The sequence below is a fragment of the Hippocampus zosterae genome, chromosome 5, assembly GCF_025434085.1.
Source record: "Hippocampus zosterae strain Florida chromosome 5, ASM2543408v3, whole genome shotgun sequence".
NCBI lineage: Eukaryota > Metazoa > Chordata > Actinopteri > Syngnathiformes > Syngnathidae > Hippocampus > Hippocampus zosterae.
This window is the reverse complement of record NC_067455.1, coordinates 6,420,271-6,433,873: the sequence shown is the minus strand read 5'-3', so window position 1 is coordinate 6,433,873 and position 13,603 is coordinate 6,420,271. Positions and strand designations below refer to the sequence as shown.

Below are 13,603 nucleotides of genomic sequence, written 5' to 3'. Positions count from 1 at the left end.
TGTCTGAAGACTTCTGCCACTGAGTCGCCTTCACGAGCGCACAGCGCCTCCCAATGGTTATGTGGGGCACTTTCATGTAGCTTGCCAACCTTTATTAAGCTAAGGCACATCTTTTTTTAAAAAACTTGGATAGACAAATAATAATGTACCTTCTGCCGTCTAAGTGAAAGAACAAGATTATGACTGATTATTTCTTGTAAAAATGCAAAATTTTAAAAATAAATTTAGTCGTCCCCCGCCTCAATTTTTTTCTCCTTTTTTTAACGTAAGATTACGACTTTTATATTTTGGCCAAAAATAAGCAAACTTTTAATTCCTGTGACTTTTAGGAGTACGATTGGTAGTTGACGTAATTTGCGTTAGTCTTTCATGATGGGGCCTATGAAAAAATTGTCGATTTTCCTAATGATGACACAACATCACTACACAGGTCACAATTATTTCAGAACGAAACAATATGCCTTTTCTCAATAATTAAAAAATAATATAAACCAAGCTGAGGGTTTCATGTTGGCTTGGCCCTCGCCAAGCATTCCAAATTTTCACGTGACCCCTTTCAAAATGAATTGCCCACCCCTCATATGTGGGCCCAAGGTCCAGCACACGAGAAAAGCGTCAGTTGACATATGGAATACATTTCCCACAATTCCAAGGGGCGATGCTCTCTGGCTTTCTACGTGACGCGTCGTCGACGCATTTCCGGTTCAAGCGGGGACGGCTCCATGACACAGTTGTTGGGGAAAAGAACAGAGCGCGTCTTCGCGAGCAGCCTGCCTCCGCCACCTCAAGCCGACCCCAAGTGACATCCTCGCGGGCTTGTGGGCACCGCCAGCAGCCGCCGCCGCGATGGAGGCGGTCCCCCGCATGCCGATGATATGGCTCGACCTGAAGGAAGCGGGAGACTTCCAGTTTAACTCGGCCGTCAGGCAGGTGAGCTGGGCGGGGACGCGGACCGAGTAAGGGAGGGGGGCAGCAACTGGCCCCAAAGTGGCCATAAACAAAACACTTTTGACCGGAACCGAGCCAAGCGCCGCAGCATGTCAGGCTAAACATCAACATAAGTTACAAGAAGGCCGAACTGCTCGGCTAGCATCAGTCTGCCTTTTCTTTGCTATGGTTAGCGTCGTCTTAGCTCAGCTATCGACGGAGCCTTTGGTGGAATTAGCTGGCAGCAAACGAAAAAGCTAACACGGCTAATAAGCGGACAGAAGTGGACCGGGACTAATCAGGCCGAGATAACGTCACATGACTCAAAGCCGCGACGTCATGACAACAGCTAACAAGTGGGCATGAAAATACAAGTTCGATATGAATTTTGGTTATTAGACCATGCCAAAAAGTCACGTCACAAAACAAAAATAGTCTTGAATATTCATTTAGGCATTTATCTGTTTTGTTCTTCCTATTCTAGATAAAGTCCTTTACCTTTTGAGCGCGTCCTCGTTTTCGTGATACGCATCAACGCGTCATCATAACTAATTGAAAATTAACCAAAGTCAATGATGTACAACCATTGTGCCGTCAGAGCTCATCAGTGCGCAGCAAGAAATTATTCAAATTGATTTAATTGGCCCCCAAAGTTATTCGTCTGTCATCAATCAACCCCAACGACATTTAGTAAGAGGCAGAACAACGAAATGCCCTTCCGCTCGATGTCACGTCATTCATGTCTACTCTCAGCTGACATCTGTTGTTTGGTGATGTGACTTTGCGCAATGGAGGTTGTGAAACACTTATATCAAATATCGGCTGTCGGAGTGTGCACTTCATTCATGAAAGGCCATCTGATACAAATCTCCACATGTATCATCTGAAGAATGGTTTGATTTTGATATTAAAGTGCAAGGGAAAATACTGTAAAAGAGGGAACGTGTCCAAAGTTTGGGATCATTTCACACTTAAAAAAAATAAGATAATAAAGTGCACCGTGTCTACTTCTAAGCAGCACTCTCTGAAAACTGCAGACGGGCTAAACTGAGCTCACAACAGCTAACTACACTCTGTGTCACTAATGCACACATCCCTCACCAGGCTGGGCATTGCCTTTTAAAGGCATACACATTGAAAGTCACAGTACAATATAGAACCTAAGGATGGCGACGCTAAGGGGACAAAATACCTCCACCATTTATCTCGGTGTGGTTGTTTAATAATGCAAGCTGTATTTTCAGCCGATTAATCAAATGTTCTGTGACATCGTCGACAATCCTTTTACGATGTGTGTGCAGGTTTGAGTGCTCCGTCAGATGGATATTATGAGAACTTCCTGTCAAGTGTTAGTGTGGTGAACTGTATTGCCTCTGTATATTATTTGTTATATGTCTTTTAGTACATCCTGAAGAACTACAACGAGAATCCTGACAACTACAACGAGCAGCTGAAGAAACTGGAAACTCTGCGGCAGGTCGGTCCAAGTCGCCACGTGACCACGTTTATAAGGACCGTTTGAAACGTGTTTTGTGTGTGTTCGTCAGAGTGCCGTGAACGTGACCAGAGACTTTGAGGGCTGCAGCACGTTGAGGAAGTACTTCGGTCAGCTTCATTACCTCCAGAGTCGCATTCCCATGACGACGGGGCAGGAGGCAGCGGTGTCCATCTCATGGTGCGCACGCGCACACACAGGCACACAACGTTGTCACATGATTGTTTTTTTTTTTCCTTTCCGCCCGAGACAAAAACAGACTGCTTCAGTAAACCAGCGCAACAACAGCTGAGTCATTGTTAAAGCAATGTGAAATGTGTGTGTGTGTGTGTGTGTGTGTGTGTGTGTGTGTGTGTGTGTGTGTGAGTGTAGGACTGAGATCTTCTCCGGTAAAACAGTGACCCATGATGACATCTGCTACGAGCAGGCGTGTATTCTCTACAATCTTGGTGAGTTAAATCAGTTTGGTTGTTTGCTTGGGGGGGCGGAGCTTAGTTTTACAATCAGGAAATAGTCACCCAACTGTTTAATTACCAGGGTTTGAACATTAGGCAAGTGCAAAGTTTCTTGTGGAATTGCCACTGCGATCAAAAATATACCTTGAGGCCATAGACGCCAAAGTACTGAGAGCCATGATGCAATATAAAGTGTCCAATAGTGAAGACTGGCAGTTAGTTGTATTTGATTTAACAAAATAGAGGGGAGAAAAAAAATCTCACCCGCGTTCACTTGTAGGTGCTCTGCATTCCATGTTGGGAGCCATGGACAACCGCGTGTCGGAGGAGGTATGATGCATCAAAGCACATGAACCAACACACACGCGCACACTCACGCGCTTTGTTATGATTCCAGGGCATGAAGGTGTCATGCACACATTTCCAGTGCTCAGCGGGCGCGTTTTCCTACCTGAGTGACCATTTCAGTCACAACTTTAGCGTCGATATGAGTCACCAGATTCTCAACCTCAACATCAACCTCATGCTGGTAAGTACACACGTGCACGTGCACATGCAAGCAGTGCCATTCAATCTTTGTGTGTGTACGTCAGGGTCAGGCTCAGGAGTGTCTTCTGGAGAAATCCATGCTGGACAACAGGAAGAGCTTCCTGGTGGCCCGCATCAGTGCTCAGGTGGGGGCATCTCCCGGTCAATCATTCCAATATTATGACATCGTGGCGCACGTTCAAGCTTGCTAAGCGCATACACCGTGACACCCCTCCAGGTGGTGGATTACTACAAGGAGGCCTGCAGGGCTCTGGAGAACTCCGAGACGGCCTCCATGCTGGGAAAGATCCAGAAAGACTGGAAAAAGCTGGTTCAGATGAAGATCTACTACTTTGCCTCAATCGCGCATGTGAGTGTGAATTTGTGTGCGCGTGAGACACCCCGACCTACACGCCACCTCACTGTTACTCCTCACACAGTTCCACATGGGCAAACAAGCCGAGGAGCAGCAAAAGTACGGCGAGCAGGTACGCACAACTACGCCACAAACGGTTGCAAGCCGAACCTACGTGTCCTTATTGTGTTTGTGTTGAAGTACGCCCGCTTGTTTGTGTGCAGCTGGCATACCTTCAGAGCGCCTTGGACAAGCTGGCCGAGGCTATCAAGCTGGCCAAGGTATAGAATATCTCGGAGCAGAATCGCACCGCTTATCACGGTGGTCTTACAGAACACGTCTGTGTACTCAGGGTCAGCCTGACACCGTGCAGGAGGCTCTGCATTTCACCATGGATGTCATTGGCGGCAAGTAAGAAAGACACTTTCTCAAAATTTGTTGAGTTTTTGTTCTTTCTCTCACAGTTGACTTTGACTGCCCTATTTGTAGATACAACTCTGCCAAAAAGGACAATGACTTCATCTATCACGAGACCATTCCATCTTTGGAAACGTTGACGTCCGTCAAAGGTAACAGTCGTCAGTTAGCATAGCATGCTAATAGGGCTGGGCGATAAATTGCTTTTATTTGCTTTCTCTATAAGGGGCCAAAATTAGGAAAGTCAAAAATCCGATTTTCCTGGGGTCAAAAAAAGGATTTTAGTTTGATATTGTCAAATGTGATAAAGTCCTTTGACATGTGCAGGTGCCCCCCTGGTCAAAGCCCTGCCCGTCAATCCCACGGACCCCAGTGTCACCGGACCGGACCTCTTTTCCAAACTGGTCCCCATGGCGGCCCATGAATCCGCCTCTCTCTACAGGTACACGCCAATGCTGTTAGCATAGCAGCACGTTAGCACTCAAGCTACCACACACGCAGTGTTTGTGTTTACAGCGAGGAGAAAGCAAAGCTGCTGAGAGATGTCATGGCCAAGATCGAAAGCAAGAACGACGTACTGGAGTGAGCAGCATGCACGTGAAAAAAATGGAATGTTGCTAATTGCTAAGCTAACACCTTCCGTCCCTTGCCCGCAGGCAGTTCATGGACTCTCTGGACGTGGAGGCAGAGTCCGTCGACAATCTCGACATGTACAACCACATTCCGCAGGTCCTAATGGCCAAATGCGCTGCTCTTAGCGTGCGTCCTGACACCGTCAAGAGTCTTATCCAGTCCATGCAAGGTGCGTTTTGCGCCAGTACACCAGAGGAATCGTGTTTAACTCATTCACTGAATGACGTCTTTAAACGTCTTTTTTAAAACCTCTGTGAAATCTTGGTGTAAAAGACTAACTTCCATCTTCTGTGTTCTATGCCTCAGTCCTCTCGGGCATCTTCACCGAAGTGGAGTCGTCCCTCCGTGAGATCAGAGACATTCTGGAGTCCGACGAGGCGGCCGAACGGACCCTTTCGGAATCCAGCGCCCCGGTTGAGGCCTACCCGGCAGTGCATGCGCAGCTTCTTGCAGAGTTCCGCAGGGATCTGGAGAAATACATGGAGGCCCACGAGAAGGCCAGTTTCACCAACACGGAACTCCACCGGGCCATGAACTTGCACATCAGCAACCTCCGTCTGCTGGGCGGACCACTAGAGAGCCTGAGAGACACCCTGCCTCGCCCGCAACTTAGCGAAGGTAGAAATGACGATCAGTTGTGGTTTGCACTTGTGTCTCAGCAAAATAAGGGAGTCTGTTGTGCTGTGTTGAGCAGAGGACATGGCCGGGTTGCAGTGCATGAAGCGCATTCTGGGGAAGGTCCAAGAAATGAGGGACCAGAGAGCCACTTTGGAGAAACAACTGCGGGACCTCATAGAGCAGGACGACATCACTTGCACCCTAGTCACCACCGAGAAAGCCGACATAAGGGTATGTCTTTTTAGGGAGAATGTTCCGGACCCTACTCTGAGCTACTGAACCAGGAAGACGGTTTTGGGCATCACAGAGAGACACCGGAACCCAGTAATGAAGTTCCAGACCTCACCGGAAACTCCTTACTACAACTTTGCACTTTGTACTACCAGGGCTTGTTTGAGGAGCAGCTGAAGAAGTATGAGCCGTTGAAGGTCTACATTGACCAGAACCTGTCAGCCCAAGAAAACATCCTGAAAGCTCTGACCGAGACCTACGTTCAGTACGCAACGGTGCGTAAAAGCCTCAGCGAGACAGAGCAGCAGTGGACCAGCATGGTTGAGGGCCTTGTGGGCTCCTACGAGGCTTACGAGGACCTGATGAAGAAGTCGCAGGAGGGCAAGGAGTTCTACGATGACTTGGAGGCCAAAGCGTCACGTCTGCTGGAGAGAGTAAAGACTTTGTGTCAGAGCAGGATGGAGGCGAGGAAGCACTTCCTTGAAAGGTACGTTTTCTACTTTTCTATTTAGGTTGCAACGACTCAAGCGAACCGATTCTTACCTCTGTTCTCCTTGTAGAGAGATCTGCAAGAAGCCTCCAGCGAGACCGACAGCAGCAAAGCCTTCTTTGAAGCCAAAATCTCAGGATGAAGACTCCAGTTTGGAGGATCCGGAGTTAGCCCAAATTAATGCCGCCATCTTGGCCTTATCAGAGGACAAGCCAGAGGAGCTTCGCAGCCTCCCACCAGACATTCCTTCTCTCCCCACCTCTGCGGCTCATCAGCTGGGTCCAGAAGCATTCCTCCCCCCGGGTGCCAACATTGGCAGCAGCAGCTCATTGCCTTGGCCTGGTCACTCAGCTGTCGGTCTTCCTCGCTTCCCAGCCAATCTCCCGCCACCGGAGCTTCTGGCACGGATTGCCAATTTTCCAACATCTGGCACACTGCCCATACCGGGACCTTTGCCATGTAGACCTATTCCTCACATAGCCCGCCAGATACCCCCACAACAGGCGGTTTACAGGTCTCAAGTCCCCCAGGTGGGCCCTGTTTGTCCTGCCCCAGTCCGGCCTTCAACCACCACTGTGGACACCATTCAAGCACCTATACCCAGCTACACTCCGACACCTCACTACCCCGTCCCACCCTCGGTTTCTGCCGCCTACACAGGAGCCCCCGTCCCACCCTCAGTTTCTCCGGCCTACACTGGACCTCCACAGATGGGTGCCACAACCTACCCCCAGTTTGTGCCTCAAATGACACAACAGAAGCAGTTACAGCATCAGTACCCACCCCCCTTGGGCCAACCCCTGTCCTCAGGCTATCTAGCCGGACCGAGAACTCTTCCGACCCCTCAACTTCCTATGCAGACCTACCCACCTGGATACATGGCTCCGCAACTTGGCATCCCTCCGCAACTTGGCGGCCCGCCACAACTTGCCCCCCCTCCACAGCCTGGTGCTCCTCCCAGGCCTGTCACACCTCCACAGTACCCTCAAGTGTTCCCAGGTCTTAGGCAAGCACCACAAAATGGCTACACAGCTCCGCTACAGATACCCCAAGGTTACCAGGCCCAGAACTACGCCCCCCAGCAGCACCCTCAGGTGATGCCAGGCCCCATGCCGAGTCCACCTCGGGGCCCCATGCCACCACAAAATCCTCCTCTCCAGCTCCCACCTACATCTCAGACCGTACCGCCTGTTTCTCAACCTTACCTCCCTCATCAACACCTCCCAATGCCCCCCAGTGCCCAGCCACTGGGACCCCATCCACAAATGCAAAGTGGCCCCAGGGGGCCGATGCCTTCGACCAGCCAGACAATCCACCCCGCACATCATCCACAGATGCCTCCTGCTTCGCAACCTCATCTGCTTCCTGGTCCTCAGGGTCATCTCCCAATGGCTCCCATAGGCAACACCCCCCCTAACCCCCTTGCCCCGCAGCACCACTCCCACCCTGGACATCCTCCCATTCCAAACATGCCTCAACCGCCCATCTCCATGCCCAGTCACACCCATGTCCAAGCCCACCACACTGTGGGGGGTTGCTATCCTGGAGGACCACCCATGATGCCTCAGCAGCCCCTGGCACCGCAGTCCGTTGCACTCCAACAGCCTCAACCCTCTCATGGTGTTGCCCACTCGCAGCCTTCAATGTACCCATCAAATCCGGGGGTTAATGTGCCCACAAGTGCCCCACTACCAACACCTGCCCTTGGCCCACACAGTTTACATCCTCACATGCCTCCCCAGCACATGCTCCAACCCTGTCCTGGAGGTCCTCCAGTAGGACAACCAGGACAACCAAACCATCCTCCCTCCCCGTCGCCTGCGCAGTCAACATCCCCCACACCTGGACCTTCTGCTCTGGCTCTGACACCCCAGCAGATACCCACTGTTTCCCCCAACATGGGTGCGACGCTTCCACCGACGCTTTCATCTCTCGCTGCCATCTGTGCTCCCTCGACTTCTCTCTTCCAACGTCAGAGCTCCAGCAACCACGACCTTCTATCTTCCAGTCCCGAAAGCCAACCGGGCGGCGCCAAGTCCCCCACCAATGTCCTCCAGCCTACGAAAGCAGACCCACAGGAAGGGGAGCGTCGCAAGAAAGACTCCCAGGGCATTCTTCTGATCCAAGGCGATCCGTACGAAGCTCCGGAGGTCGTAGCCCGCCTCCACACTGAGTTGGAAGATTTCCGAGCGCAGGTAGAGTCCCTGGAGGAGCCTTCAGACGGCGAGAAGGGGATGTCGGTGCTGGACGCACACTGGAAAGAGCTCCAGGAGCAGCAAGAGAGGGATGCCCGGCAACTGTCGATCGCCATCGCCCGCTGCTACACCATGAAGAACCGGCACCAGGACGTCATGCCCTACGATCTCAACCGTGTGCTGCTGAAGTCGGGCAAAGACGACTACATCAACGCCAGCTACATCAAAGACTTGTCACCATTTTGCCCTCAAATCATTGCCACACAGGCGCCACTCACTGGCACCGCCGCTGACTTCTGGTTAATGGTCTATGAGCAGAAGGTCTCCTTGGTGGTCATGCTGGTGTCGGAGCAAGAAGTGGAGAAGGTAACTGGCAGGATTACTTCTTGGTTTAAGTCTGGTCTAGCATCTGGTAACATCTTGGTGATAGGGATGTCTGATGAAGTGAATGGAATATAAAAGTATTACATCGGCGCCATTTTGTGGATTCCTGATGCCAAGAAACTGTGATTGTGAGGGTGTTGAAATGGTGACTATGCGTTTGTAAATTAGCTCCTCTCTTGTTAATGTCAGCAGTGCAGATGAGCAGAGATGCTGAAAAAACAAAATGGCCAGACTCAGTTTTTTTGTGTTTTCTGATATGTCAGTTTGGTTTGATAGCATTACTTTTGCTCTCGTAGGGAAAAGTGGCACGCTACTTCCCAACAGAGCGCGGCCAACAGCTGTCTCAAGGTCCCATCAAGATCAGTCTGACCACACATAAGACCACGGCTACCCACGTAGAGCGGATGATCTGCCTGCAGTACCATGAGCAGAGCCTGAAGCGGACCGTGGTCCACCTGCAGTTTACTTCCTGGCCAGAGCTGTACGAGCACTCACTTCAATTCCTGTCTTGTTTCAGATTGTTGTTTTGACATATGTGTCTTTTGTGTCCACTAGGGGACTTCCTGATAGCAAGAGCAACCTGCTGCACTTCATCCAGGAGGTCCATGGACACTACCTGCATCAGAGACCCATGCACATGCCCGTGGTGGTCCACTGCAGGTCAGACTACAAATCTAGTACAGACGATACCTTATTTATAGATGTAGACTTATGCCATCTTCTCGAGTAGACCCAAAAGTGATAGGTTTTAGTTCCTAGATGGAAGATACAAGTCCCGAGAGGAAAGATGATGCAAAGAATGGTTTTGGTCCCAAGTGAATGTGCTCATCCAGAGTCCATCCAGAACATTCTCTTTTTGTCTATCTCTCGTTGTGCTGTAGTTCTGGCGTGGGTCGCACTGGGGCCTTCTGTCTGCTGTATGCGGCGGTGCAGGAGCTGGAGGCGGGGAACGGCATTGCCGACCTTCGAGCCCTGGTCAGGAAAATGCGGCAGCAGAGAAAGAACATGCTGCAGGAGAAAGTATGATGTTGCCGCCGCCCACTGAGGCTTCACTTAAGTTACTAAGCACCGCACTTTCTTGTCCCATGCAGCTGCACCTCAAGTTCTGCTATGAGGCTGTGGCGAAACACGCCGAGCAGATCTTGCTCCAACACGGTGTCTCCGTGGCCACCGACAGCAGGAACGCCGCTTCGACTGTCTCCAAGGTGACGACAAACATTGAAACAAGCAAATGCATACAGTTTACACAGGTCTTGATCTATTCCACAAAGAAGGTTCTTGTCCGGAGTGAATGTTCTAGTCATAAGAGAAGTTTTGTCCAAAATGAAGAAGAAGGTGCTTAACCCGTGCAAAGGTAGTACTTCCTAAACGATATAGTCAAGCAAGAATCCGAATCCGAAGCATCCGAATTGTATGGTCTCGTTGAAAGTGAAGATTCTTGTGCCTAGGGAATGGCGTGTTCACAACAATCGTTGACTTCCTGGTCTTTGTTTGCAGTCGTACTCCCGCCAGGAGTCCCAGCAGGACCTGGTTCTCGGTGGTGACCTGCCCATCAGCTCCATCCAGGCCACCATCGCCAAGCTCAGTGTACCGACCCCCAGTGACCTGGACATAGATGATGACAATGATCCACCCCTCTCCTTTCCGCCGTCCATCCACTCGCCAAGAGATCCCTGCCCCACAATGGAGCCAGGCGCTTTCACGGGGTCACCCGCGTCACCCCCGTCAGGCCCCGACTGCTCGAGTTCGCCCCCTGCCGTTCCGTCCCCTCCGCCACCCAACGGCCTGGATGCGGCCTCACCACCACCGGAGACGGCCACCCCACCGCCGACCTCGTCTTTGGAGCTGCTTGCCTCACTGGCCCCTGAGGCCTTCTCCATGGAGGGTGGTGGTGGCAGTGGGGCCAAACAGCGGGTGACCAAGCAGAGTTTCCTGCAGCCAGTGGAGGGCCAGGGTCTCCATGGGACTTGGGGGGCTGAGAGTACGGACCCCCTCAGCGGTCTGGACCCCCTGTGGAGCCTCAACAAACCCTAAAACAAGTTTTTAAAAAATCTCAGCATGCACCACCATCATTATCCACAAGGGGGCACTTTAAGGTGACCATTCAATCGACTTTGTAAATATCTCAAGGTTTGAGTAATAATTAAAAATAAATTGATTTAGATGTCACGTCTCATCAAAGCGACTTTATTTAAATGTGAGTGTTTTTTTTATGAGTCGTTAAGTTATGCGTCTTCTGAAGCCTGCATGGTCAACCAAGTCAGGGATGAGGGGAGCGGAGTTTCCCGCCTCGATTCACTAAAGTAGTTTTTGATAAGTGGCAGGTCTCTGGCACCCGCAACTCAGTAAGGCACAACTTAGGAAGTTGAACATTGAGCTTTGTTTCACAAGCACAACACATTAAATGCCACTTGTGCTGCTTAGTCACACGAGTCACCAAGTTGCACAATAAAGTGAAAAATCATATTGTAATATCAAAGTGTCTTTATTGGAAAATTAGTACAAAGCTTTTGTTACAAAACAAGTCAATAAATTATGTCACTACTTAAGCTCGCATAGCCAGCCAATGGGGGAATAAGGGGGCGTGGGTTTCCTGCCTCTCGGGGGTGGACAACACCCCGGCCCCCTGGTCCCGTCACGTGTCTTGACATTACATGGAGGAAAAAAAAACCCAAAACATTGACAAAATGTGCTAACACAAAAGTGCCTAAAGAGCCTTAAGTTAGCGTGTGACACGCGACCAGAAAATACATTCTTATTATTCTACATTTGCTTTGTTTGGTCCAAACACGTCACACGAGTTCAGCAGTGAAATGTTAACGCAGGAGTGGGCAAATCATTTTTGAAAAGGACATATAAGGATAAGCTCATTTTAGTTAATTGCATCTAATAAATTAATGAACGACCACGTAGAGTAAGGCGTTTTTAGCCGAAAAAGATGACCATGTAAAGTATATAGTAAGCCGTTTTTATCGAAAAAAAAAAAAAAAGACCATGTATAGTAAGGCATTCTCAGCCGGGGGGGGTTCCGGCTAACAACGCCAAAGTACACATGGTCCTTTTTTTTCGGCTAAAAACGCCTTACTCTACATGGTCCTTTTTTTTGGCTAAAAACGCTTTCTATACATGGTCGTTTTTTTCGGGTTAACATGCCTTACGAATAATGGTCGTTTTTTTTGGGCTAAAAACGCCTGACTATGCATGGTCGTTTTTTTCGGCTAAAAACACCTTTCTTTACATGGTCGTTAATCAATTATTGGTTTCATAATTTTTTTGTTTAAACAATACATGAATCACATGATGATTAAAAATACATTTTTAAATTATCGAAGTGAATGCAATAAATACCAATGGCCTTTGCCCACACCTGCGCTAAAGGGATGATGAAGCAGAGCGGCAGCGAGAGTCATGTGACCTCCAAGTTTCAACCGCATGTCATTGTCACGTAAACTTTATGTGTGCACTGCAGCTTCCAGTTCAGCAACATCCTGTCCCGCCACACTCTCCGCAACCCGGGAGACAACGTCACACCTGCACATTTTGTATCTTGTCCCCAATTAAGTTGCACGCGCACCTTTACAAATCTCGTGTGCGATTTCCTATAAGTTGCATGTGCAAGATGCGACATTAGGGCAGTGCACCTTAGAGTTTTATCAGCGAGCTCCCTCAGGCTCGTTTTAGGTGTGAGATACAAGATATCTGTGTCGTCGCGGTTTACGTTAATGGGGTGTCAAAACCCGGCCATCCCATTCATGTACAAATGAAAAATATGACAACACCTACACTTTTAGTATCTTGGGGTTGTGCCTTACATAGTAAGTTACAGACCCAAAGGTGTGTGTGTGTGTGTGAGTGACACCCTGTAAGTTTCACACTGAAGTGCAACTTAGAAAGTTGCCCGTGCGCCTTGGCAAGTTGCACCTTATGTACTTAGCAAGCAAGTCAAAACTACACCGTTTATACCTCACATGTTCAACTTGGTAAGTTGCACCCCGACTTTCCATGTGGCATGCATGATTTGCAAAGTCGCACCTCTACCTTTGTGTCATGCACATACAACTTTGTAAGTCAAACTGGTGCTTCTCACCATCGCAAATACAACTTAACTCATTGTTACCTGCGTAAACCAAATCTGTACCTGAACTAGTTTGCATGTGCAACTAATTCAGGGTTCCCACGGGTCCTTAAAGTTCATTAAAAAATATGTTGTAAAATTGTTCTTAATTATCCTTAATTTTTGGGAACGCTTCTGAAGTCAATAAAAATCCTTAAAAATTAACCTGTGGTGTTCATTTAATTTGTGTATGTCATTTTCCACACCCTTCCGATTAATAGTTTTGTCAGAAAATGCGCCTGGCGCCCTTAACCTCAAACCCCGCTGTCGGGCTACATGCCTTCCTGATTCCCGCTCTGCTTTTCCCGCCGTCTCCGATCAGTTCCGATGATGATCATGTGATCACTTCGGGTCCTTTCAGGCCAATTTGACATACAGTATGTCAAATAACCCGCGACCCTAGTGAGGATCAAGCGGTACGGAAGATGAATGAATGAATGAATGAATGTCAAATAAAGGGTTAGCTGATTGCCCCTAAAAATAAAGATGCGCCCTTCCTTTGGCAGCAATGATTTGAACAGCAGCTCAGTGACATGTTGCTTTTTGTTCATTAAATCCACCGTGAATCCCCCGCGGGGGGGGGGGGGGGGGGGTGGTGGTGTGAAAAGTCCTTAAAAATGGGCAAATCGCCCTCAAAAGTCCTTAAAGGTCCATAAATAAAAAGCAAGTGGAAGAGTGGGAACCCTGTAATTACCTACACCTAAAGGTCTTTTCACATTGCACTTGCTCTTTCACCGCAGGGCAGAGCGAAATGACAACAG

The 13,603-nt window shown here is 49.3% G+C and overlaps 1 protein-coding gene across 1 annotated transcript; it reads left to right on the top strand.

Moving 5' to 3' along the window:
- The first annotated feature begins 688 nt into the window (after positions 1–688).
- Positions 689–10,897, top strand: ptpn23a (protein tyrosine phosphatase, non-receptor type 23, a). The gene is made up of 24 exons (XM_052066462.1): positions 689–930; positions 2,330–2,404; positions 2,475–2,602; positions 2,795–2,871; positions 3,158–3,207; positions 3,275–3,406; positions 3,471–3,551; positions 3,644–3,775; positions 3,846–3,893; positions 3,985–4,041; positions 4,113–4,171; positions 4,250–4,329; positions 4,505–4,619; positions 4,694–4,759; positions 4,834–4,979; positions 5,117–5,428; positions 5,505–5,659; positions 5,815–6,146; positions 6,220–8,710; positions 9,025–9,209; positions 9,284–9,388; positions 9,610–9,748; positions 9,820–9,933; positions 10,226–10,897. The coding sequence occupies exons 1-24, from the start codon at positions 847–849 to the stop codon at positions 10,760–10,762; spliced, it is 5,700 nt and encodes a 1,899-aa protein (XP_051922422.1). The 5' UTR covers positions 689–846; the 3' UTR covers positions 10,763–10,897.
- Positions 10,898–13,603: the final 2,706 nt, after the last annotated feature.

Coding starts and splice junctions, on each gene's coding strand:
- ptpn23a (XM_052066462.1), top strand. CDS start 847: ATGGAGGCGGTCCCCCGCATGCCGATGATATGGCTCGACCTGAAGGAA. Junction 3,208..3,274: donor ACAACCGCGTGTCGGAGGAG/GTATGATGCATC, acceptor TTATGATTCCAG/GGCATGAAGGTGTCATGCAC. Junction 3,407..3,470: donor TCAACATCAACCTCATGCTG/GTAAGTACACAC, acceptor TGTGTACGTCAG/GGTCAGGCTCAGGAGTGTCT.